We start from the raw sequence: 22,620 nt of genomic DNA, 5'->3' as shown, positions 1-22,620 counted from the left end.
CCTAATTTGCATATTTCACTTCTTAATTTGCATATATAAGTGAAAGTTATGAACAAATGATGACCTAGCTATTGTCTTTGCACCTTAATTTCTGAAATTATTACTATTTCTGTATGTCTAGGGAGATTTTATGAATATTAGATCATCGAAACACCTTAAAAAGCAATGAATTGGCGGCCATTCTGTTTATGCAAATTAGATGGTCTTAGACTCAAAATTCCGCTTGGGAACCGGAATTTTTGGATTCAGCGTACTTGAATTATACAAAATAGACCGGTTCCCAACTTTTACTAAAAAATACCTCTAACATTCATATTTTCCCCAAATCCCACTAGACTATAATACGCAATGAACAAGAAAGCGTATATTCATGGCTGATTCAACGGTTCAACTATTTTTTTTTTTTTTTTTTGTGGTCACTGGTCGCGTTAGGCAGGTGACGGCTATATAAAGGCTCTGATAAAGAAATTTCGTGCGGGGGATTTTTCAGTGGCCGCTATAAAGCAGGTGGTCGCCATAAATAGTTGGCCGCTAAGACAGGTTTGACTGTAGTTAATTACAACTTAAAATACCATTTTACTTGATGGCGAGATACTTAACCAGCAAATGGCTATCAAAACAAGAGATTGGAAATACTACGAATAAAAGATATCACACTTGTATCGACCTTTGCATAAAGACGCTTACTTACTTGTAATTTGCTCTTCTTTTGCATAATTGAAAAACGTGTGGAACATCGACGATATATTTTACGATGAGATAAAAAGAAAAATATTTCTCCCCGCTCTCATCTTTCTGTTGTGCTATGGTATCGAGTTGCTGCTGACAGTGTTTGTTGTTCTCTAAAAATGAGGTTTTTCACATTGATATCCCAAGAGCATCAATTTTTCCAAATTTGATTTTGGAGTCAGAGAATCCGCTGAACATATCCGTTGTTATTTCTTTTTTCCTGATAGTACACGTTCTTATAATGATAATGCTACCATGTAAACGCACAAGCTATCGTTCCTAAAGCATCAGAAAAGAACGCATATAAATTTTTTTTTTCAAACACTTCACATCTTGCACAATGCATCACTGCAGTTTGTCCCCTCATTCTTCTCTTTCTTTCTCTTTATCGCCACTCAGGAGGTTGTAATTTATATGTTATATTCTTAATGTTGTATTCTACATAGACAGTAATTTCTGAGGCTATTGTCCTCGTCAAGCGTTTGCTTATGATAATGGTCTCCTGAATTCTGTGCATCAAAAATAATTGCATAATTTGTTTTTGAGCAATTAATATACTGTAACGTATGTTTGCATAAATGTATGCACAAAATATAGTTTGTTTATTTCTATTTTGCATCGTGTAAGGGGAAAAAGTAAAATATTTGAATTAGTCATTTGTTTTAACTGTAAGATTCAGATTACACTGTATTCAATTAGTGTTTTCAATTGACTTTGTATTTCATTTATATATGACAAAGAAGTTTAGAAATAAAATCAATCAATCAACTCCATTCAGTGGAAAATGACCAAACTCATTCCTGTATTCAAGTCAGGTGATAAATCTTGTCCTACAAATTATCGCCCCATTGCGATTTTACCCTGTGTTTCAAAAGGTCTTGAACATATAGTACAAAAGCAGCTTACAAGTTATTTAAAGACAAACGATCTGCTATCTACAGCACAGTCAGGCTTTCGAGAGAAACATTCTACCACCACTGCTTTGCTAAAAGTCACGGATGACTTTTTGGTCGCCATCGACAGAGGTCTTTACACAGTGTCAATCTTTATTGATTTGAAGAAAGCGTTCGATACGGTGGATCCTTTCATTATGTTGCAAAAGCTAAAGCGAATGGGGTTTTTTCTGACGCTTGTCTTGCTTGGTTTAGAAGCTATGTAACAAATCGAAAAGTCGGAACACTTTTAAATTCTTCTATGGCAAATTTTTCAGATATACTCCACGGTGTCCCACAGTGCTCTATCCTGGGGCCAGTTCTCCTTGTGATTTATATTTATGACATTGTCAGTCAAGGAAAGAATTGTCGCATTCACTTGTCACATAATGACCCTATCCACATTGAAAACGTTCTAAACAACGATCTTAAAAGAATATCATGATTGGATGTGCGTTAACAAACTTAGTCTAAATCTCCAAAAGACTGAGGTTTTTTTTTTTTTTTTTTTTTTTTTGGTTCTCGCTCTTTATTATCACGCCGCAATGCCCTTCGCATGAAGTTATGCGGGCAGGCGATCAAACACAAAGAAACAGTTAAGTACCTTGGAGTTACACTTGACCAGCAATTAAAGTGGGATGTTCACATCAATACATTACTTGGTAAAGCTGGTAAACTTGTAAAATATTTTAGTCGACTTCGTCATATTGTGAATGAAACATGCTTAAAACTATCATATAATTTTCTTATACTCCCTCTGTTTGATTATGCCGATTTAATGTATGACTTAGCCTCGCTGAAATTATACTTCGCAAATAGAAAAGTTACAAAATAGGGCGGGTAGGATAATTCTTGGGATAAATCCATATAAGCACGTATCAAACCATGAAATTCATCATATTCTAAACTGGGATTTTTTAAACGTAAGGCGCAAAAAGCATTTAAATTCCATGGTTTCCAAATGTCTCCATGACTACAGTGCCCCATATCTTAAAGAATCATTTAACTTCATGTCCCGAAATTACTCTCTCCGCTCAAATGGTACCCTCTCACTGCCAAAACCCAGGACCGAATATTGTCGGAGAATGTCTTCGTACAGAGGAGCTTTCAGTTATAATGAATTACCTTCAGAGCCCAAGGGCTGTTTGAGTGTAACTAGTTTTAATAAAATGATTGTTATTCTGAAATACCTTTGATTTAAATGTGGCCTGAAATACACTGTAGACTTGTACCTGTAATTTGTATTCCCTTTTCATAATGTTCATATTAAGATAAATATCAAGCTTACAAAATAGGGTGGGAGGTTGGGGAGGTACTTAGGCCTAATTCTTGCTCCCTTCTTTTTAGAAATTGTTGTAAAGTTATACTAATGTCTGTTTGTTTTTGTTTTTTTTGATTGGGAGTTTTTGTTTTTTCGCATTCAATGTTTTCTATTGCATTTATAATTCACTCTATTCCTGGACCCTTCGGTAGAACAGCTGTATCGTGTAGGCACAGCTGAGTAGGGCAATCCAGCCGTATTTTAAAAAATCATTCTGTTGACTGTACGATTATTGTTTTGTTGTTGTTTTTATACGGAAAATAAATAAAACAAAAACAAAAACAAAAACAAATGATAAAAGGTGATTGCTTTTACATTTCTTTTTTTTTATCAAAGTCCCCCATACGAAAGTCATTTTTATTACTATTTGCCAAATGACTTAGTTCCAAAACGGACACTTTGTGCATATTGTCTTATCCCTGGATTGCCTTATAAACGCCCATTGGTTTAATATTGACTTTATCGTTCGTCATTAACGTCAGGCTTTGAACTCTGCCTTTCATTTGGGGTAACTGGGGGTGGGAGGATATTTTTCACTCATTCACTTCTACACGGACACAGTGGCGAGGCTAGGATTTAGTTTCCATTTCGACAAGAGGTATTTACCAATGCATGATTGCCCCAAGAAATACTCACTGCACGTCATAATCCATTCGGTTTCTGATATAACTTCTCATTGTAGTAGAACATCAATGTCCTAATCATGATAGTAAACAATCGCCTATATAATTATGTGCACAATCATCATGGGGTTCATTCGTCGCTATGTAATGTTATGCCTGAATATATGTCAGGCGTTTCGAATGTAATTGTCAACTTTGTGTGGCACTCTTACATGAGGCGGTACCTTTGCCTACATGTCCCCGGATGCCGATCTAGAAGCCTTCCTTCCTCCCCATCTTTGAGCATGGATCGAGCGCATAATGCAGCTCTCCTCTGTGCTCTCCATTCAGCATTGATCTTGAGTGATTTATTGACCTGGTCTTTGTTTCAAAGTTGTACCATCCTGAAGAACTAAGCTCAGAGATTCGGCAGGACTTATTAGAGGACATATCTGCATTAAATGGAAGAGAATTTTGAAGAAATTTTATTTGTGAACCACGTCAGTTTCTTTGAGTGTGTGCTGGAGCCATGTTTAGCTGCAGAACCTGCAACAGCTCCTTCAGTACCTGGCCATGCATTGTTTGGACCTACAACACCAGCACCTGTGGAATAAAAGCATCAGTCTGGTCTTCTGACAATGAGTCCCATTCATCCTGTTTTGGTTGCTACCCTTGGCATTTTAGCCTTGCTGAATGTGGAAGGGGAATGTGCTAATTTCCCATCCTTGCATCACATTGTGCAGCAGCCATTCACAAGGAAACAGTTTCTTCAAAGAAGAATTGCCTACTATGTGAACGGGTCAGCGACCTTCCAATGTCAGCTGCTGAGGGATGGTGATGTACACCCTAACCCAGGTCCGGATGAGCGTGAATTCAACAGGGAATCAACATGCAAGTCATTATGTCAATCACAATATACTTCGCAAGATTTATTGGAGCTGCAGTATGGAAGTAATTATCTCCTGCCTAAACATGTGTATGCTACAATCAAGACACTTGGATTGAATTGCATAAAACCCACAAGGCGAAGCAAGCGAGGTGGGGTAAAAACCAGAAGTTGGCGCCACCAACGGAGTACAGCTCCTAGTCCAAGTGTATGTTCTTCCAGCAGTAACGCTAACATCACACATCCTGCTGCTCAACTTACATGTAATCTTCCCAAAGATACTCCAATCTCTGTTATCACTTCATCAAGACGATGTGTCAAGCATCATAAAAGAAATAGGCAATTGAGTAATCTAAGATTATTCCCCAGTCTTTTTTTTTGGAAGTTATTTCAAGCTTTGCTCTCTCAATGTGCGTTCCCTGCGCAATAAGTCAATCGCAGTGTTTGATTATATATGTGATAGTTAGGCAGATTTGTATGCTTTCACAGAAACTTGGCTCACCGACAAAGATTCGGCTGTTATTGGTGATGTTGTTCCTACCGGTTACAAATTCAGTCATAGGCCTAGAACAGGCCGTCGGGGAGGTGGTACAGCATTGATGTATAGAGATTGTTTGCACGTTAAGAAAGTAGATGACGGTGAAAAACAATCATTCGAATTCAGTGTGCATAATATCACTATCAACTCTTTTCAGTTTAGAATTATCAATTTGTACAGACCACCTTATTCTGAACAACACCGAATTTCATTTGGAGTTTTCTTGCATGAGTTCAGTGAGTTTCTGCAACCACACCTCTTTTGTAAAATCCCTCTTATAGTAACAGGTGATTTTAATGTTCATGTTGATGTGAATGATAATTTGGATGCGATAGCTCTCCGAGAATTGCTTGAGTCTGTTAGCTGTATACAACATGTAGATGTCAGTACTCATACTCATGGTCATACTTTAGATCTTATCATCAGTAGAAGTTCAGATGACATAGTTGTTGGAAAGCCTTGGGCTGATTCATTGGTTTCCGATCATATGTCAGTCATGTGTCATTTGAGAACACAAAAACCATCAGTAAAAGTAAAGAAAGTTATGTGTCGTAAGATTGCATCAATTGATTTTGACACTTTTCAGAATGATTTGAGAGCAAGCGATCTCAGTACTTGCATGTGTGATGATTTAGATGAATTGGTCTTATTGTATGAAAACTCTTTGACATCTGTTCTTGACAAACGTGCACCACTTGTAACAAAATAATTATGTGAGTGAGAGGCCCAAAACACCTTGGTTCAATGAAGATATTCGGCAAATGAAACGAAAGAGACGTAAAGCAGAAAAGAAGTGGATGAAGAGCCGCAACAAGTGTGATCATGATGATTATAAGAGTATACGGAATATGACTTTGTCTTTAATGAATCGTGCTAGACAAGATTATTATAATGAATGTATAACTGAGAATGCTGCTGATCAGAAAAAGTTGTTTCATATTGCAAAGTCTTTGTTAAATATGAAGAAGTCCATAGTTGATTTACCACCACACATTGATACTGAAAATTTTGTAAATGAGTTGGGTATGTATTTTGAGCAGAAAGTAGTGAAAATGTGTGAAGACATTCAGTCAAAAAGAGCAGATGGATTCCCCAACCAATCCTCTTATTCAGAAGTTCAAAATAAGTTGTCACAGTTTTCTCCGTTATGTGCACATGATGTGCAAAAGTTGGTTCTGAAGTTAAACAAGAAGACATGTATATTGGATCCAATACCCACAAAGCTGGTTGTAAGGAACATTGATATTTTATTGCCAGTTCTTACAAAAATTATCAACCTGTCTCTGACAAGTGGACACTTTCACAGGAATTGGAAGTTGGCAATAGTTAGACCATTACTGAAAAAGCCCGGTGCAGATTTACAGTTTTCAAATTGTAGACCTGTTAGTAATTTGCAATATGTGTCCAAACTGGTTGAAGCAGCAGTAGCAGGTCAAATTCAGCAACATCTTGTAACCAATGATTAACTACCACCAATGCAGTCAGCATATAGACAAAACCACAGCACAGAAACAGCCCTATTAAAGGTGAAGAATGATTTGCTGTTAGCAATGAATAAGCAACAGGTGGTATTTTGGGTTCTACTGGACATGAGTGCAGCTTTTGATTTAATTAGACACGACATTCTTGTAAATGTTCTCCAAACACATTTTGGAATAACTAACAGAGCATTGTCATGGTTTGAGTCCTATTTGAATGATAGGAGACAGAGGGTTCAGGTCGATTCCAGTATGTCCAAGGAGTTTGATGTACCCTGGGGTGTGCCCCAAGGCTCCTGCCTGGGTCCCCTTCTTTTTACTTTGTATGCTAGTAGGTTGTTCCATGAAATCCAACACAATTTCCCAGAAGTAATGTGTCATACCTATGCGGATGATACACAGCTGTACATATCTTTTTCACCTACTGCAGCAGATGAAAATTATACTGTGTCTATTATAGAGCGATGTATTGTGCATCTTCACAATTGGTTATTATCCAACAATCTTCTACTCAATGATAAGAAAACCGAATTTGTAATATGTGGCACTCAACAGCAAGTTTCAAAATTACGCACTGAAAGCCTAAAAGTGATTGATGTTGATATTTATCCTGTTGATTCTGCACGGAATCTGGGAGTGTGGTTTGATTCACGCCTAGCTTTTGACAGACATATCTCTGAAGTATGTAAAAATTCATTTTATCATTTGTTTAATATGACACATATTCGGAAGCATTTGACACGGGAAAGTACTGAAAAAATCATCCATGCGTTTGTCACAAGCAGATTGGATTATTGTAACAGTTTATTTTATGGTTTACCTGATAATCAGTTAGGTAAATTACAAAGGGTGCAAAATGCATGTGCTAGATTAGTTTGTAATTCTCCTCGTTTTTCTCATTGTCGTCCATTACTGCGTGCATTACATTGGTTGCCTGTAAAGCAGAGAATCATATTCAAAACTCTGCTAATTGTATATAGAGCTATTCATGGTACAGCACCAGTGTACATACAGGAACTTGTAGAGTTAAAAACATCATTTCAAACATTTTATCATCTTCGAAGTTCACGGGATCAAACATTATTGAAATATCCATCGGGGAAATCAAAAGTTACTCTTGGTGACAGGGCATTTTGTATGCTGCACCAAAATTATGGAATAATCTCCCTTTGTTTGTAAGACAAGCAGTTACAATATGAGTTTAAGACCAGGTTAAAAAGTCATCTCTTGAAGTAGTGTATTTTCTGTTTGAATTTCTTGTATGCATGTCATTTTGTAATGCGCAGTAGAGTATATCATTATAGTAGCTGCGCAATATAAATGTCCTTTTATTATTATTATTATCTTTGTAGCAGCTTTATACTGAGTGAAAATCCCTGTAAAGCCTCCCCTACAACCCTGCATATAATTACCTGGTTTACATTGACTTTGCGGGATGATTGCCATTCGTTACGCAAATGAATAAAGTAGATTTAATCTTATAGTATCCACTTCGTGTCTGTCTTGGCAAAGATATTCAGCAGAATAGCGAGGACAAGAATATGTTGAGGGCTTATTGTTGTTGGTCGCAAAGAAGATGGGAAAACAACATATCACTTAATTAATTCTAATAACAAGCTTAGTTGACGATAAAGACGATGGCATTGAAAAGGATGTCAGGTGCGCCTTTCTATTGGCCATAATATATTATTTGCAGCCTTGTTTCTGTGTTGCCTTTTGCGTCTACAGGAAGTGACTACATAGTCATAGTTTACCTCGATGCTTCGAGCGCTTTTTTTTTGGGGGGGGGGGGAGGGAGAGTTGAAGAGCTTGCAGCCAAATATGTGGATAATCCTTCACCTTAAAGGGCCCCTGAAATTTAAATGCATATCGATTTGTGTTGATTAATGATGCCCTCAACATCACTTTTGCGGTGAAATGCATATCTAGAAACATTCCATACATTTTTTAACGATGTTTTTATTCTATACAAGTTGACCTTGATTTCACTCAAACTTGCATACTATAATTTAGATCGCATTATGTTCTTCGTGAGTGGTTAAGGATTTTCCCTCTTAATCAGTGATGATGGTCACAAATATATATTGTTACGGGAGGTTAATTTGGCCTAACGAACCATCATAACCACCGAAAATACCCAGACTCTCAAACAAGGTGTTTGGTCGATCTCGGTCATCTTGTCGAACTCCTTTATTTACATATTCCTCCGCGGAACAATCAAGTGCCCAGAAATGATAGTACAATGCACATGTATCCATAACACTTCCCCCCTAAAAGAGTGCATTTAACGTTTTAACACAAATGGACTCTATGTACGTTGGCACAATATTTTGGAACAGCATTGTACATTCCTCTTCCAATTCACTCTTATAACTCCATGAATTTACCATGGTTACATCATTATAAAAACACATAAACAAAGTATGCTATGGCTATATCATCATCACAACCTGTGATAAAACATGTACGACTTTAGTACCATTCAACATGTTCCAATCTTACACTCTCGTGAGTTACTGCTGCTTGTGAGTTACAGCATACTGGAATTGCATGTAGTTGTGCAACACTGAATACTGCAATGTTAACTTTCTCAACACCTTAACCTTTATGCAATCATGTTATGCATACAGCACAAACAATACATTTGTACCAAAATCATGTGGTTTCCTCGTTAGAACACACATGCAACATAAATCAATTTTTTACACTGTCATTATCAAATGATTAACCTGTGTACAACGATTATAAAACACGTCATCTCTTCCACAAGCAACTGCATATAATCCAACTGTTGTAATCATATTACAACCTAAAACCAAAACATCATATTCCATGATATGTGACTTGCATATACCTGTAGACGTGGTGTCAGCATCTATTGAAATGTCAAGATATCAACAAATGTCATATACCCTAATTATGTTTCTGAAAACTTGCCTGTCAACATACAAAACACCAAGAGTATGACCTACCTAACAAAGCATCAAATGAACCTGAATGAGATATCCCCGATGATAACCTGTGTGTATACCTGTATACATCCCTGTATAACACAGTTCGCTTAAATACAATTGTACATGCCTGTTGGTATATTGGATCAACTGTGAAATACTGGACACCTTCGCCAAGGCAATGATTGAACTATAACAATGAGCAAAAGCTATGTACATGTATAACTATATAATTTCTGTACCTAATACAGTATACATGCTAATTAAATCCAAAAGGCAACATCCAATAAACTTAGGGTGTATGCCACAACAAATTTAACCAATACCTGTACATGTACAAGTATAAAACTTCAAATACCTGAACGGTACCTACATTACTCGATACATAAAATTCTCTATACAAACAGCAACACTACCTGTTTGAAGTCATTTTACTAACAACTCACATTCTTGACAACTGTTGATGGCTAGTGTAACTTAAAACAGCCTTCATAATGTCTTCTTTTGGAGAGTGACTCAAGCACAATTATAGCTTGCTGTGTTTCCTTATTAACACAAACATGTCTAAAAATACTTCAGTGTTGTTATTTACACACTTAAAGTGCCATTCATGCTGTTGGCATCACAATTATAGTGTATGCAAAATACATACATAAACATGATGTACACACACTTTCCTGTGTACTTGCAAAACAGAATTACACCTGTTTAAAGTGTCACAAACATAAAATACATTTGCACAATTGTTGCATCTGGCAACAATACAAAATATCGAGATGTCTCAATTAAGCACGGGAAAGTGTGTCCGCGACAATGTTTTCCTTTCCGCGAATGTGCCTAATGTCAAGGTTATACTCCTGTAGGATTAAACTCCATCGCATCAGTCTCTGGTTTTTGTTTCTCATTCTGTTGACGAATGTCAGTGGGTTGTGATCAGTCCACACAACAACGGGTTGAGTTGTGCTGCCCACGTAGACATCAAAATGGCCGAGCGAAAGAATTAACGCTAGGGTCTCCTTCTCAACGGTAGAATACCTCCGCTGATGCGCGTTGAATTTCTTTGAGAAGTAGCAGACTGGTCTGTCCACTCCATCGTCATCAGCTTGCATCAGCACGGCGCCTGCTCCGACATCGCTGGCATCGACAGCTAGGCTGAAGCCTTTTGTGAAGTCCGGCGCTGCCAACACAGGACCACTCGACAGGATTGCCTTCACTTGGTCAAACGCAGATTGGCATGCGGCTGACCACTGGAACTTCACGTTCTTCCGCAGGAGATCAGTCAAGGGTGCCACAACATCCGAGAAGTTATGGCAGAAGCGACGGTAGTATCCGGCCATGCCGATGAATCTCATCAGCTCCTTCCTCGTCTTGGGAACGGGGACATCTTGGACTGCTTGGACTTTAGCCGCTGCGGGACGAACTCGACCATGACCAACGACGTGACCAAGAAACTGCACTTCACTATGTCCAAACTCACTTTTCACCAAGTTAACTGTGAGACTGGCTGCTGACAACCGCTTGAACAACTCCCTCACCGTTCTCACATGGTCATCCCAAGAATCGCTGTAAACCACCACATCATCGATGTATACCTCACAGCCATCCAATCCACAAATCAACTCATTCATCATGCGTTGGAATGTAGCCGGGGCGTTTTTCATGCCAAACGGCATCACGGTATACTGAAAAAGGCCCTGTGGAGTTACAAACGCAGAAATCTCCTTTGCTCTCTGTGTCAAAGGTACCTGCCAGTAACCTTTCAGTAGGTCAAACTTGCTAATATAGCTCGCTGTTCCAATACGATCGATGCAGTCATCGACTCTTGGAACAGGGAAGCAGTCCGATTTGGTACATGAATTCACCTTCCTATAATCAGTGCAAAAGCGATATGAGCCATCCGGCTTGGGAACTAATACACATGGTGAACTCCATGCACTAGTGCTTGGCTCTACAATGTTATGTTCTAACATGTACTCCACCTCAGTCTGCAAATGTTGCATCTTCTCTGGGTTAGCACGATAAGGGTGCTGCTTGATGGGATCTGACTCCCCCACATCCACATCATGTTGCACCACACTTGTGCGACCAGGAACATCTGAAAACAACTCAGGAAAATCTGCAATGATCTGTTTCACATCATCTCTCTCACCATGGGACAAATGAACCATTTTCCTGTCAAGATCACAAAGTGCATCCGAGTTCTTAAGCTTCACACTTGAACACTTCCTTTCTAGTTCAGCACATTGGTCATCTCTTGTGTGATTCAACTCTTCTCCTACTACACACATGACTGGCTTCACACTCTCACCTGCACTTCTCTCAACATACTGTGGATCATTCTTCTGTGCATCAATCAAAGAGCTCTTGTTCAACCCAATCTCAGTTTCATCTACAGGCCGAGACTCATCCACTATCTGATGTGATTTTGATGCTGCGGTTCTACTTGCTTCTACATCATCTAACCGACAGAAGAAACTCCCTTCTAGACTCATATCCTCTGGACTAGCCTTCAATTCAGACTCCTCTGATTTTCTAGACATGGAACGTGTGACTACACAAGCTGGGAAAACTTCAGGGAATTCCTGAACCAATGCAGCTGTCTCATTTCCTTCTTTATCCAAAGGGACTGCACTGACCACTGGAATAGTCACTTTGTCTCCTGCAAGATCATTGCCTAATATCAATGCTACACCATCCATTGGAAGTGACTTCCTAACACCAAGGCTCACCCTTCCTGAAACTAGGCCTGACTGCAAATCGACTGTGTGAAGAGGGGCTTCAACGTAACCTCCTTCTACTCCTTGTAACAGTACACTTGTGCCTGTGGACGAAGTTTGCCCAAAAGGAAGGACACTGTCGAGAATCAATGACTGGGATGCACCAGTATCTCGCAGGATGGTAACCTTTCTGGCTTCATCACACCCTACCAATGACACATAGCCTACAGAAGTGAATGGTTCATACTGAGACTTAATCTTGTCTTGATCAGCTGACTTAATCACACTCTGAACTTGTTCACACCAATCACCTGCCGATTCCACTGAACGACTCACCAATCCATTGGGATGAGACTTCTTTTCTTTGTCTTTTTCCTGTTTTTTCTTGTTCAGAATGGGACAATTAGACTTCACATGCCCTGGTTGCCTACAATGGAAACACACGATAGGCTTCTCAGTGTTCCTACCTTTCTTGTCAGTCTCATTTTCTACCACTAGACCAGCTTTCACCTCTGTCTTACTGCTAGAATTTGTCTTGCCAACACGTAGACGATTAGGAGCTGCATATTTGCTTCCTTCATACCTGTTTCCATGACTATGGGACAAAGTATACTCATCAGCCACTGTACTAGCTACCAACAAAGTTTTCACTTTCCGTTCCTCAATATGCGAACGCACCTCTTGAGGTAGCGAACTCTTAAACTCCTCTAGTAGCACAAGTTCCCGCAAATCATCAACAGTATCCACGCCTACTGATTGCAGCCAACGAGTGAAGGCAATTTCCTTCACTTTTGCAAATTCTCTGAATGACTGTGACTCCAGTTTTCTACTATTCCTGAATTTTTGTCTGTACGCTTCAGGAACCAAGGCGTACGCGTTCAGAATTGCCTTTTTTACTGTTGCATAATCCTGAGCTTCTCCGCGTGACAGTGAAGCATAAGCATCACATGCCTTTCCCTTTAACTTAGTCTGCAAAAGATGAGGCCATTTTTCTTTCGGCCACTCCATGCTATCCGCCACCTGTTCGAAATGCAGGAAATATCTATCCACATCTCCTTCATCGAACTCAGGGACCATTCTGACATTTTTGGCGATATCAAAATGCCCACCACTGACGCTTACACCATACTCTCTCTCACCGACTTGACGAGCCCTTTCAAGAGAAACCTTCTCTCTCTCTAACTCAATTCTCGCTTTTTCAAGTTCAAGCTCTTTCAGACGTACTTCTACACTCCCTTGCACATCACCAGGGGGACTACCTGATATGCTACGCAATGCCTGGAGGGGAAATACTTCTTCATCTACAAGAAATTTGATCGTGTGCTGTGTAATCTCTGACTTTTTCATTGTGCTCTTCACAGCAGGAACCTTGTAGTTTTCTGCAACACGCAACAAATCAACCTTTTTCAAGGTTAGCAATTCCTCAACTGTGGGTGAATCCACAAACTTCTCAATGGAAAAATCTTGATCTTTCTCCATTATGCACCAGTAATGTACAATTAATAGTGCAACAAGAAAACCTGACTTCTCACCGGCCAGCCAGCTGAAAAAAACCCTTTTCAATTGAAGAAAACCAGTCGCACTATAAACAATAACCCGTATGCTATACCACACACGACCCGACTGGGAATAACCCGTGTGCTAAACCACACACAAACCACCGTGGAATAACCCGTGTGCTATACCACACACGAACCACCGTGAAATACCTGTATGCTAAACCACATACAAACCACCGTGGAATAACCCGTGTGCTAAACCACACACGAACCACCGTGAAATCACCTGTATGCTAATCACATACAGCTGTACAAACCGTCGTGGAATAACCCGTATGCTTAACCACATACGAACCGCCGTAGAATAACCCGTATGCAGAACCACACACGAACCACCACGTACGGGACCAACGACCAACGTTTGACCAACGTTTCCACGCAGACACTACAGCAGCGTATACCCAGATTAAACCATCCTCAACACTACGCACGTGCCAAATTAACCCTTTCGATCCCGAAAGAAATACGAACGTGAGTTTCCCTCACGCAGACACAGAAAGACGACCGATTTACATCAAAATGTATACCATATCACTCCGCGTCCATCTCCGTGCATACACACACGTACACACACTACGCCGTAAACGCACCATGCCTTCTCAAATCGTAACACCTTCACATACAGTACACTGTAACAATCACGATGCAAACGACATACGTAGTTGCGCGACGTAAACTGTATCGCGATCGCCCATGTCCACGACATAGCATAGAGTGCTACACACGCTACTCACCGAAATTCATCGGCCAAGCGAGAACGAAAAAACACTCCTGGCATGCCTGGGATAATATCAAACCCGACCAAATCACCTAAGTCCGCAGAAACCCTGCCGAACTCTCGTGACGTGCCCCCAATTTGTTACGGGAGGTTAATTTGGCCTAACGAACCATCATAACCACCGAAAATACCCAGACTCTCAAACAAGGTGTTTGGTCGATCTCGGTCATCTTGTCGAACTCCTTTATTTACATATTCCTCCGCGGAACAATCAAGTGCCCAGAAATGATAGTACAATGCACATGTATCCATAACAATATATATATATATATATATATATATATATATATATATATATATTGCAACACCTACTATAACATGATCAAGATGTTTTCAGATGCAACTTGGATTCTTTGTTCGAGAAGATTTTTTTTTTATTTTTGCAAGGAAACATTGTTTGCACCTAAGATTGGTTTCTTTACATTTCTTATTATCATCCATTTAATGTATTTGAAATATATCTTAGTAGCACTTCATCTGTAGTCTGTACATAAAGACATGTGTTGTAGATCATGATAATACATGAGTGTTCTTACCAGACAGTTTGAAGCCTCTGCCCGGAAGATCTTGTAGAATTCCACGTGAAATTGTGAGTGCCATAGCGATACGTTACGGAGTAAACTGCTGGAGCACATGCCTTCCGCCAAGTCACGTGACACAGTTCTTCCGCACTTCATTTCGTCCATATCTAGCGATTGCTGATAGAACGAACATGAATTGACAGTAGAGGAAATGAATTATTCTCAGAAGAATAAGGTTGATAAAGTACTCGCAGTTGACTGGAGGTTTGAAACTCACAGAGAGGATAAAAAGGATAATTCTATACTGGTTATATTCATATCGTCATTTCACTAATCACAACTCGGAAAGGAAAGAATGCATTTTCAGTTTGATGAGAAAGGTAGAGGGGCGAAGAATATGATTGCATTACATCACTACTCGTGTTAGGTGCCCTAAGTAGCAGTATGTTCAAAACACTATACACGATACTCAGTTTGACATCTCCCTTTAATATACACGGCGTCTTTATTATAGGCAAGGTTGGGTGACTACTACAAAGGGCAGTTTGACAACTGCAACTCTCGGAAAGGGTCTCATTTCAGTAGACGTTAAAACTCCGTGGAGTCCAATTATGTTGCAATAAGAACATTTTGCTTGACTGCTCATAACATTTTTTTTTTTCTAAAAGCCACGACGAAAAACGTTTCATACAATTTACCACCAAACGTTCTAATTGATAACAAGACATGAAATAAGTGCCATGGCAATTCAGATTAAACTTTTACATTAAGTCATCATAATGTATCATGCGAGGAGGGCAATTATTTTTACATAACAATAATACTTAAAACGTTAATACAATTGCACATAATGTTATATAAAAACGATTTTCCTAAATAATAGGGCCTGTTCCAGGTCTAAAAAGAATGTTAACAAAGCTGCTGAGGTTGTAGATTATGCACTCAAATTCACACAGGGGAAACACACACCCCACACACAAGGAATGTTATTTTCGTTCGACATTATATTTTGTGACATATTTCAAATCAATATTCAAATTGTGTCACTCACCACTTGGTTATAGCGCACCATGAACACCACTCCTGACACTAAGTGTTCTGGTGAATAGTCTAGTGTGTATTCATGCCATTGTTCTCCCACTGCCCTTGCTGCCTCCTCCGCATGACATTCAAACGCAACGTCAACGCAGAAATCACGTTTATCACTCTCATTGTCATTGGGGGAATAAGATATAAAGTTATCGAAGGGACAGTTTATCAAGCCTTTGATGATATCAAGGCCGAGTTCATTCCCTGAAGCTGACGTGAAGTAGAGTACGTAGCGGAACTCCTCAGGTCGACTAAGAAGTTTGTTTTTCACCTTGTCGTACTTAGCACGGTTATTGTCGAATAAATACTCTATGTATACCCCTGCAATGTATTCTTGAAACAGTTTGTGGGGAAAAGAAACAGTTGATGTAACCAAAGATGAAATGTTGACATCGCGCCGACGTCCCCTTGTGATGACATCTTTTTTTACAGTCAAAACACCCACTCTGCAGCATGTGACCATGGCATCATGACACTCTCTGAATTGTTCTTCAGGAAATGAAAGATTCCTGTCAAATAAACCATCGAACGCTATCTCACTTATTTCTTGAATTGCCCTACCAGCTTCCTTTAAATGTTCAACAATGTTCTGATTCTGTAGATTTTCACAACTTTTTGATGCGTAGTGTTCTTTCAGGAAAGAGATCATTTCTCCAAAAATCTGGGAGAAAGTGCGCAATTTTTGCATTTCTCTTCGTCTTTCTTCACTGAAGTCGTTCCACAGGAGGCAAAGCATTGCACAGTAAATAGGAAACGGGGCCATGTTTGAACGGATGACATCATTTTCCTGCATAAAACTGATCAAGCTTTCAGCAAGAGTGTCCTTCTCTGTAATCCGAAAGTACCTCCTAATATAAGTTGATAAATTCTCCTTGTTAAATCCTTCGACGTTTAGAAAAGTGTAAATTTCGGCAAGACTCTTGTCCATCATGAATTCATTTGTCCTCCAAGGGCGTGTTGTCACAATGACTTTGCATGGATTGTATTGGTCTGTTCCTAGAATGCGAATGACCTCACTGCTGCTCGTTTTACTTAATTTTTCGTCAAACTCGTCAAAACCATCAAAGATAATGAGAATCCTACTCAGATTCGTTGAAATATAGTCATCTATCTTCTTCTGTGTTGCCGTATTTGAATGAGCGAGGTACGTTTTGACAATACCACCAATACTTGCTGCGTTCTTAATATCTCTAAGAGGTATTAGGATCACCATGTCCAGGTCTTGGAGAATCCGTCCTTGGCACCAGTCCCAGGCAATCTTAGCGCAAAGTGTTGTTTTACCGACACCTCCCTCACCCTGGATCAAAAGTCGCTTTAAAGGATTTCCATTTGCATTGTTTGTCAGAAGATCGTCGTATGTTATTGGTGTCTTACGATTGCTACTTTGGTCTATTATACTTAAATTCGTATAAATATCATCCAATTCAACACGATCCATGAAGTTGAGTGGATCTACCATGACCTTGCTTCGTGACACACGGTAATACTTCTTCAGCTCTTCCTTGCATTGCTGTACTTGTTCCTTTGTAAGCGATGGTGATTCTTAGAAGAGAAACCAAAGCGACAGAAAAAATCAAAATCATAAAATCAATATTATAAATATATGAGTGTACATAGATACCCACAGACACGAAGGAATAACCTGTATACAGAGAGAGAGAGAGAGAGAGAGAGAGAGAGAGAAAGAAGGCCTGTGATGTGGTATATCGCTCTTTCTGATAACCGTGTTACATGGTACAATTGTATTATTGTACAAATTGAATGTAGTTAAAAGAGATGAGGTTTCATAACCTTGAAAATATAAAAGTCACTGTGCATAATGGAATAGTGCACTTTTCAAAGACAACGAATAAGATTGTGATTATCAACATATTTTTCTTACTCGGCATTAATTCGTCTTCCCCGTGAAATCGTTCTGTTATGTTTGGTCTTCGCCAGCAGTGATTCCAGCCACATCCTGAAAAAATTATCATCATCAGTAACAACATGAGCATCATATACAGTATATCAGGGGCACAACTTGTTTTCAACACCTTTCTTGTTGTCCTTCTTTTTACTACCAGATTTTCAGGCCAACATCATTCCAAGCATATACTAGTATAATTTTGATGTGTGGTCTGATTCATTCACCCTTCATGAATGGTATTAGTTACCCCCTGCTTGTTCATGAAATATGGGCAAATATCTACGGTCTGGTGCCATATTCCATGAGGCCGGAGTCGGAATGCAATATGGCACCAGACAGTAGATATTTAGCGTATTTCGTAAGAACAAGCAGGGGGTAACAATTTTATATTTTTAAGTGTAAGTTGTGCTAACCTTCTTCTCGTTGATTTCCTCTCGTGAATGATGTTGAAATCGCCGGCTGTCAGCCATGTTGACTTGTAACGTCTCGTGAGCTGATTATGCGCGCATACGTACACGCGCAGCTAGCTAGCTGTGTAATATCATGACGTGTATTGACGTCATATCACGTAATACGGAATTCAGTGGTTGGTGTTAGTGTGATTGTCCAATGAGAGTACAGACTTCACTATCACGAAAAGATAGTATCATTTCTTCTATTTGACATAGAGTAATCATCGTCAATAATAGATTTGCAAGTTCTGCTAACATTGGACAATTTTTCGGTCTCCGTAATGTTGACAAATATAGGTAATAATTCTATTTTTGTTTCAAAATTACGAAAATACCATATAAACCAAAGAAATGCACACCTATACGCACACACACACGCAAACACACCCAAAGATACACACGCGCATAATCATTAACGCAATGAATGCAAATATCTAACTGTAAAGAAAATAAACCAATACCTTTTCGCGGTAGGTAGTCCATATGTTTGCTTTGCAAATATTTCCCAACAAAGAGAAATAGGATAACTATGGCAACAGGCACACCAATGGTGAGTCCAATAATGAGAGCCGAATTAACGCGTTTTCCTGAAACTTGATATAGACACAAATGAAACACGTTTTCATTTATTACTCCATTTAGAAGACAGAAAAATAAACGCATAATTCTTAGATATATAATATAATATTAATATTTAAGTATATGTGTTTGAGTGTATGTGTGAGAGAGAGAGAGAGAGAGAGAGAGAAAGAGAGAGAGGGAGATAGAGAGAGAAAAAGTCTATGTCTGATAGTAAAAACGAAGTGGTTGATTGTCTGAAAACATATCTGACCCTGTATCGCAAAACCAACAAAATGTCGCCAGACATGGCTTTTTATGGTTAAGGGCAGATTCCGAAAGATCAGATTCTAAGTTTTAAAATGTTGTATAACTCAATTCAAATGGACTAACCCAACCTATATAAATATTGGAAAGAAAGCACACACCTTGGAAAGTTGTGAACTGAGAAAAGAGGCTCTGAAGTACGGAGTCTATTCAAGCGCTTACTGAGCGCTTAATCTTTATCAAACCGTGCTAGCTGTGCGATGAATGGGACAAAAAAAAAAAAAAAAACAGGATGTAAACCACCTGGCAACAACCAGGGGGTTAATATACTTCTGCCCTATTCTAAGTATCTACTTAAAATTAACATGTAGTGGCGAACGGCCTAGTATAGAGTGCATATCATATTAACAATGCACAATATTTCTAAAATGCTGTATAACTCAATTCACATGGACTCCCCTAACCTATTAAAATACTGGAAAGAAAGCACACACTTTGGATTTGAGAAAAGAGGTTCTAAAGTACGGGGTCTATTGAAGCGCTTACTAAGCGCTTAATCTTTATCAAGCCGTGCTAGCTGTGCGATGAATGGGACAAAAACAGGATGTAAACCACCTAGCAACAACTATGAAGAGATTAAAAGATTAAGCTGAGATTGAGCCTGTTCTATTAACACATTCTGTTCATAATTAATGCCAACTAGCAAAGCAGTAGAGTTATCCTTTCAAAAGTTATTAGAGTTGAGCGTGAAGAGTGTGCAAAGGATTCTCAAGAAATGAAATGGGATCTGTAAGACGTACCTGATCAGACTACTGTACAAGAAATGGTTGGAGAAAACCTGCTGGAAAATACTTTTCCCTTCATGTTATAATCCCAAACTTAATAATAAGACGAAGACGAAGACGAGCTTTTGTAGAAAGTATAAAAAATTAAAATCGGCTTGGTTGACCTGTTTCACCTTTTTTAGTTCTCATGTAAAATCAAGGTGTGCGACTTTCATTGGTTTTGTGATGCTAGGTCACATATCATCATTATGATGACAAAACAAGTATTCAAAGGACACACTTCTAATTTAGTCATCCTACGAGACCGACACCCACAAGTCATACGGCCAACAAGCTCGATAATGATAAAAGGTCCAGGTCTTTGAGTCATACGACAGCTCACGAGTAATACAGCCTGTCAGCTTGACATTAGGTTAAAAGGTCATGAGTCCAACACTGGGCAAACAAGGCCTGCTAGTCCGACACTTCATAGGCAAACCCAAAACAAAACAAAACAAAGCAAAAACAAAAAGCGGTTCATGAGACCAACACTATGAGAGTAATAGGAATCGGACTCGTGGACCTTTTTTAGTACCTAAACTCATGGGCCTTCATATAGACCGATTCAATTTCGATGACCTATTCACCTACCGCCGCTAGCGGCGCTATAACGGTCGGCATAACTGGGGGCCAACGGGGGCTTTTAGCGAGCTATAAATTAAGGCAAAATTAAAGACAATTAAGTGAAATACAACGGTATAAAAATGCACAGATTTCGAAACAAACTATGTGTACTAGATTCTCTAATTAGGTTATCACTGCATATTCGTAAAATATGTTGTTCACCTTAGAAGACAAGTTTAGATCAAAGAATTTGATAATTCACTGATTGTTTTTTTTTTTTTTTTTTTTTATCCTTGGTGTCCTACTTGCCAAAGTTAGAATACACTTCCTGGCTAGACTTTATTATTATGACAAACATTTTACAGCCTACACTACAGCTAAATAAATGTTTCAAGATGCGTTAAATTCTTATATTGTTTTCACTTCTTCAATGTTCAGCACTGAATTGACCATATACCTATTCAATTTTGGCCTGGAACTCTGAATTTGACTTTTGATAGAGTGATACTATTATAGATATTAAACCATGGATGGTGGCAAACATCCGCTTCATACTCATACTAAGAAAGTATGATTTAAAAATCACTTTTGTAGATTATAATATTAGGCGTTAGCGTAATGTTATGCAAGGTTACTTAGACCTAGACCTAAAATAGTAGAAGTTTTGGTTGTAGACATTAGGCGATGTAGTCGTAACTTAAGTTTAACGTTAGGCATATATACGGCCTAGTAGAAACGCCTAGATTTATATTCCGTTTGGTTTACTTAGTTAGGTTTGCCTGAAGTTATCGACAACCGAAAATTATATAGGATGTAGGGTTCTAGAAGTCAATAGGTCTAGATCTAGTCTGGACTCTTGCCTAGATTTCTAGACAAGATCTAACGTTAGACAGATTCCACCCTGCTGGCCCGACACTCCCGAGCCGAGTAAAGGCAAAAGCCTGCCCTAAAAGGGTTAAAATAGCTTGCAATTTATTGCGCCATATCTAGCTCAAGATTCTTATTCATTATTTGTATTTAATTACATCAGTTAACTTGTCAACAGCCTAGGCTTATTAGCAAGACGTCTGCCTGCGCCTAGCAATAACTCTCCGCAGCGGTTTTTATTCTCTTACACAAATGTGAATATACGGGGCTTACACGCGAGTACCCAAGTCATCGCCAAAGAAATAGAGTCTACAAACATTCACGGATCGTACCGATATTTACCTTGAAATTCAAGTTTTGGCTACAGCCGTATGTCATCTACCCTTTCGCTCATAGTCGGTATAAGTTGTTTAATTTTATTTATTTTTAATTAGCTAGCGAAAAAAAAGTAGTTGTCACAAAGCCAGATGCGTCGATCGCTGCCAGCGCCAGTTAGAGATAGCTAGCTGGCCGGCTGGCGCCGGGTGGTAAAAGCACTGGCTGCCGCTGGCACCCTTGCCACCGCACGCAGGGCGCTTGCCGACCCGGCCTCTTTGGCCCCCAGTTATGGCGTCGCCTTAAGAGGGCGCACTTCCATGAACAGTCGCTTGAATCGGTCTATACTTCCCGAGAAGTATCGATATCACGGACTCTGCCACTCGTAAACTGTATTATAGCTCGTTGGTGTCGGACTTGAGAAGCGTACCCCTGTCAATTGTCGTAAGTTTCTTCTTCTTCTTCTTCTTCTTCTTCTTCTTCTACTTTTTATTATTCGAAATTGTATAACATTTCTCTTGAATGCATCTTTTCCCTTTTTATAGTAAATTGGAGACCAGTAAAATGGACACTTTTTGTGCGGAAAGGTTACTTTGCTCAAAATATGAAAGAGCGAATTATACTTCGACGTTACATATCTCAATATGCACATTGATTTAAGTAATATCAATATTGTTTGCCATTATATTATTCAGAAACATAGAATTGGCAATATTTCACGAAACCTGATGAAGGCAGAACTGTGATTTCTCGGGTCGACGTGCCA

The 22,620-nt window shown here is 39.1% G+C and overlaps 2 protein-coding genes across 2 annotated transcripts in view; both read right to left on the bottom strand.

Moving 5' to 3' along the window:
- Nucleotides 1-17,618, bottom strand: part of LOC139738929 (NACHT, LRR and PYD domains-containing protein 3-like) — a 230,446-nt gene extending 212,828 nt beyond the window's left edge. Inside the window, exon 1 of the mRNA XM_071649555.1 lies at nt 15,028-17,618. Within this exon, the coding sequence (XP_071505656.1) occupies nt 16,046-17,560 (1,515 nt within the window). The 5' untranslated portion in view covers nt 17,561-17,618 and the 3' untranslated portion in view covers nt 15,028-16,045. The remainder of the gene's footprint in view (nt 1-15,027) is intronic.
- On the bottom strand, nt 6,682-13,231 carry LOC139738937 (uncharacterized). The gene is made up of 2 exons (XM_071649561.1): nt 10,473-13,231; nt 6,682-6,814 (listed from the first exon to the last, which is right to left on the bottom strand). The coding sequence occupies exons 1-2, from the start codon at nt 13,229-13,231 to the stop codon at nt 6,682-6,684; spliced, it is 2,892 nt and encodes a 963-aa protein (XP_071505662.1).
- Nucleotides 17,619-22,620: the final 5,002 nt, after the last annotated feature.

Source organism: Diadema antillarum, unplaced genomic scaffold, assembly GCF_040938485.1.
Source record: "Diadema antillarum isolate AM-2024a unplaced genomic scaffold, OU_Dant_1.0 seq00000775_RagTag, whole genome shotgun sequence".
NCBI lineage: Eukaryota > Metazoa > Echinodermata > Echinoidea > Diadematoida > Diadematidae > Diadema > Diadema antillarum.
This window is presented reverse-complemented; position numbering and strand designations above follow the sequence as displayed.

Bases quoted from the DNA above. Each gene is read 5' to 3' on its own strand.
- LOC139738937 (XM_071649561.1), bottom strand. From the start codon at position 13,231: ATGGTCCCTGAGTTCGATGAAGGAGATGTGGATAGATATTTCCTGCAT. The intron at 6,815-10,472 runs GTATTCTACCGT...ACAACCTACTAG, and splicing joins TTCAACGCGCATCAGCGGAG to CATACAAAGTAAAAAGAAGG.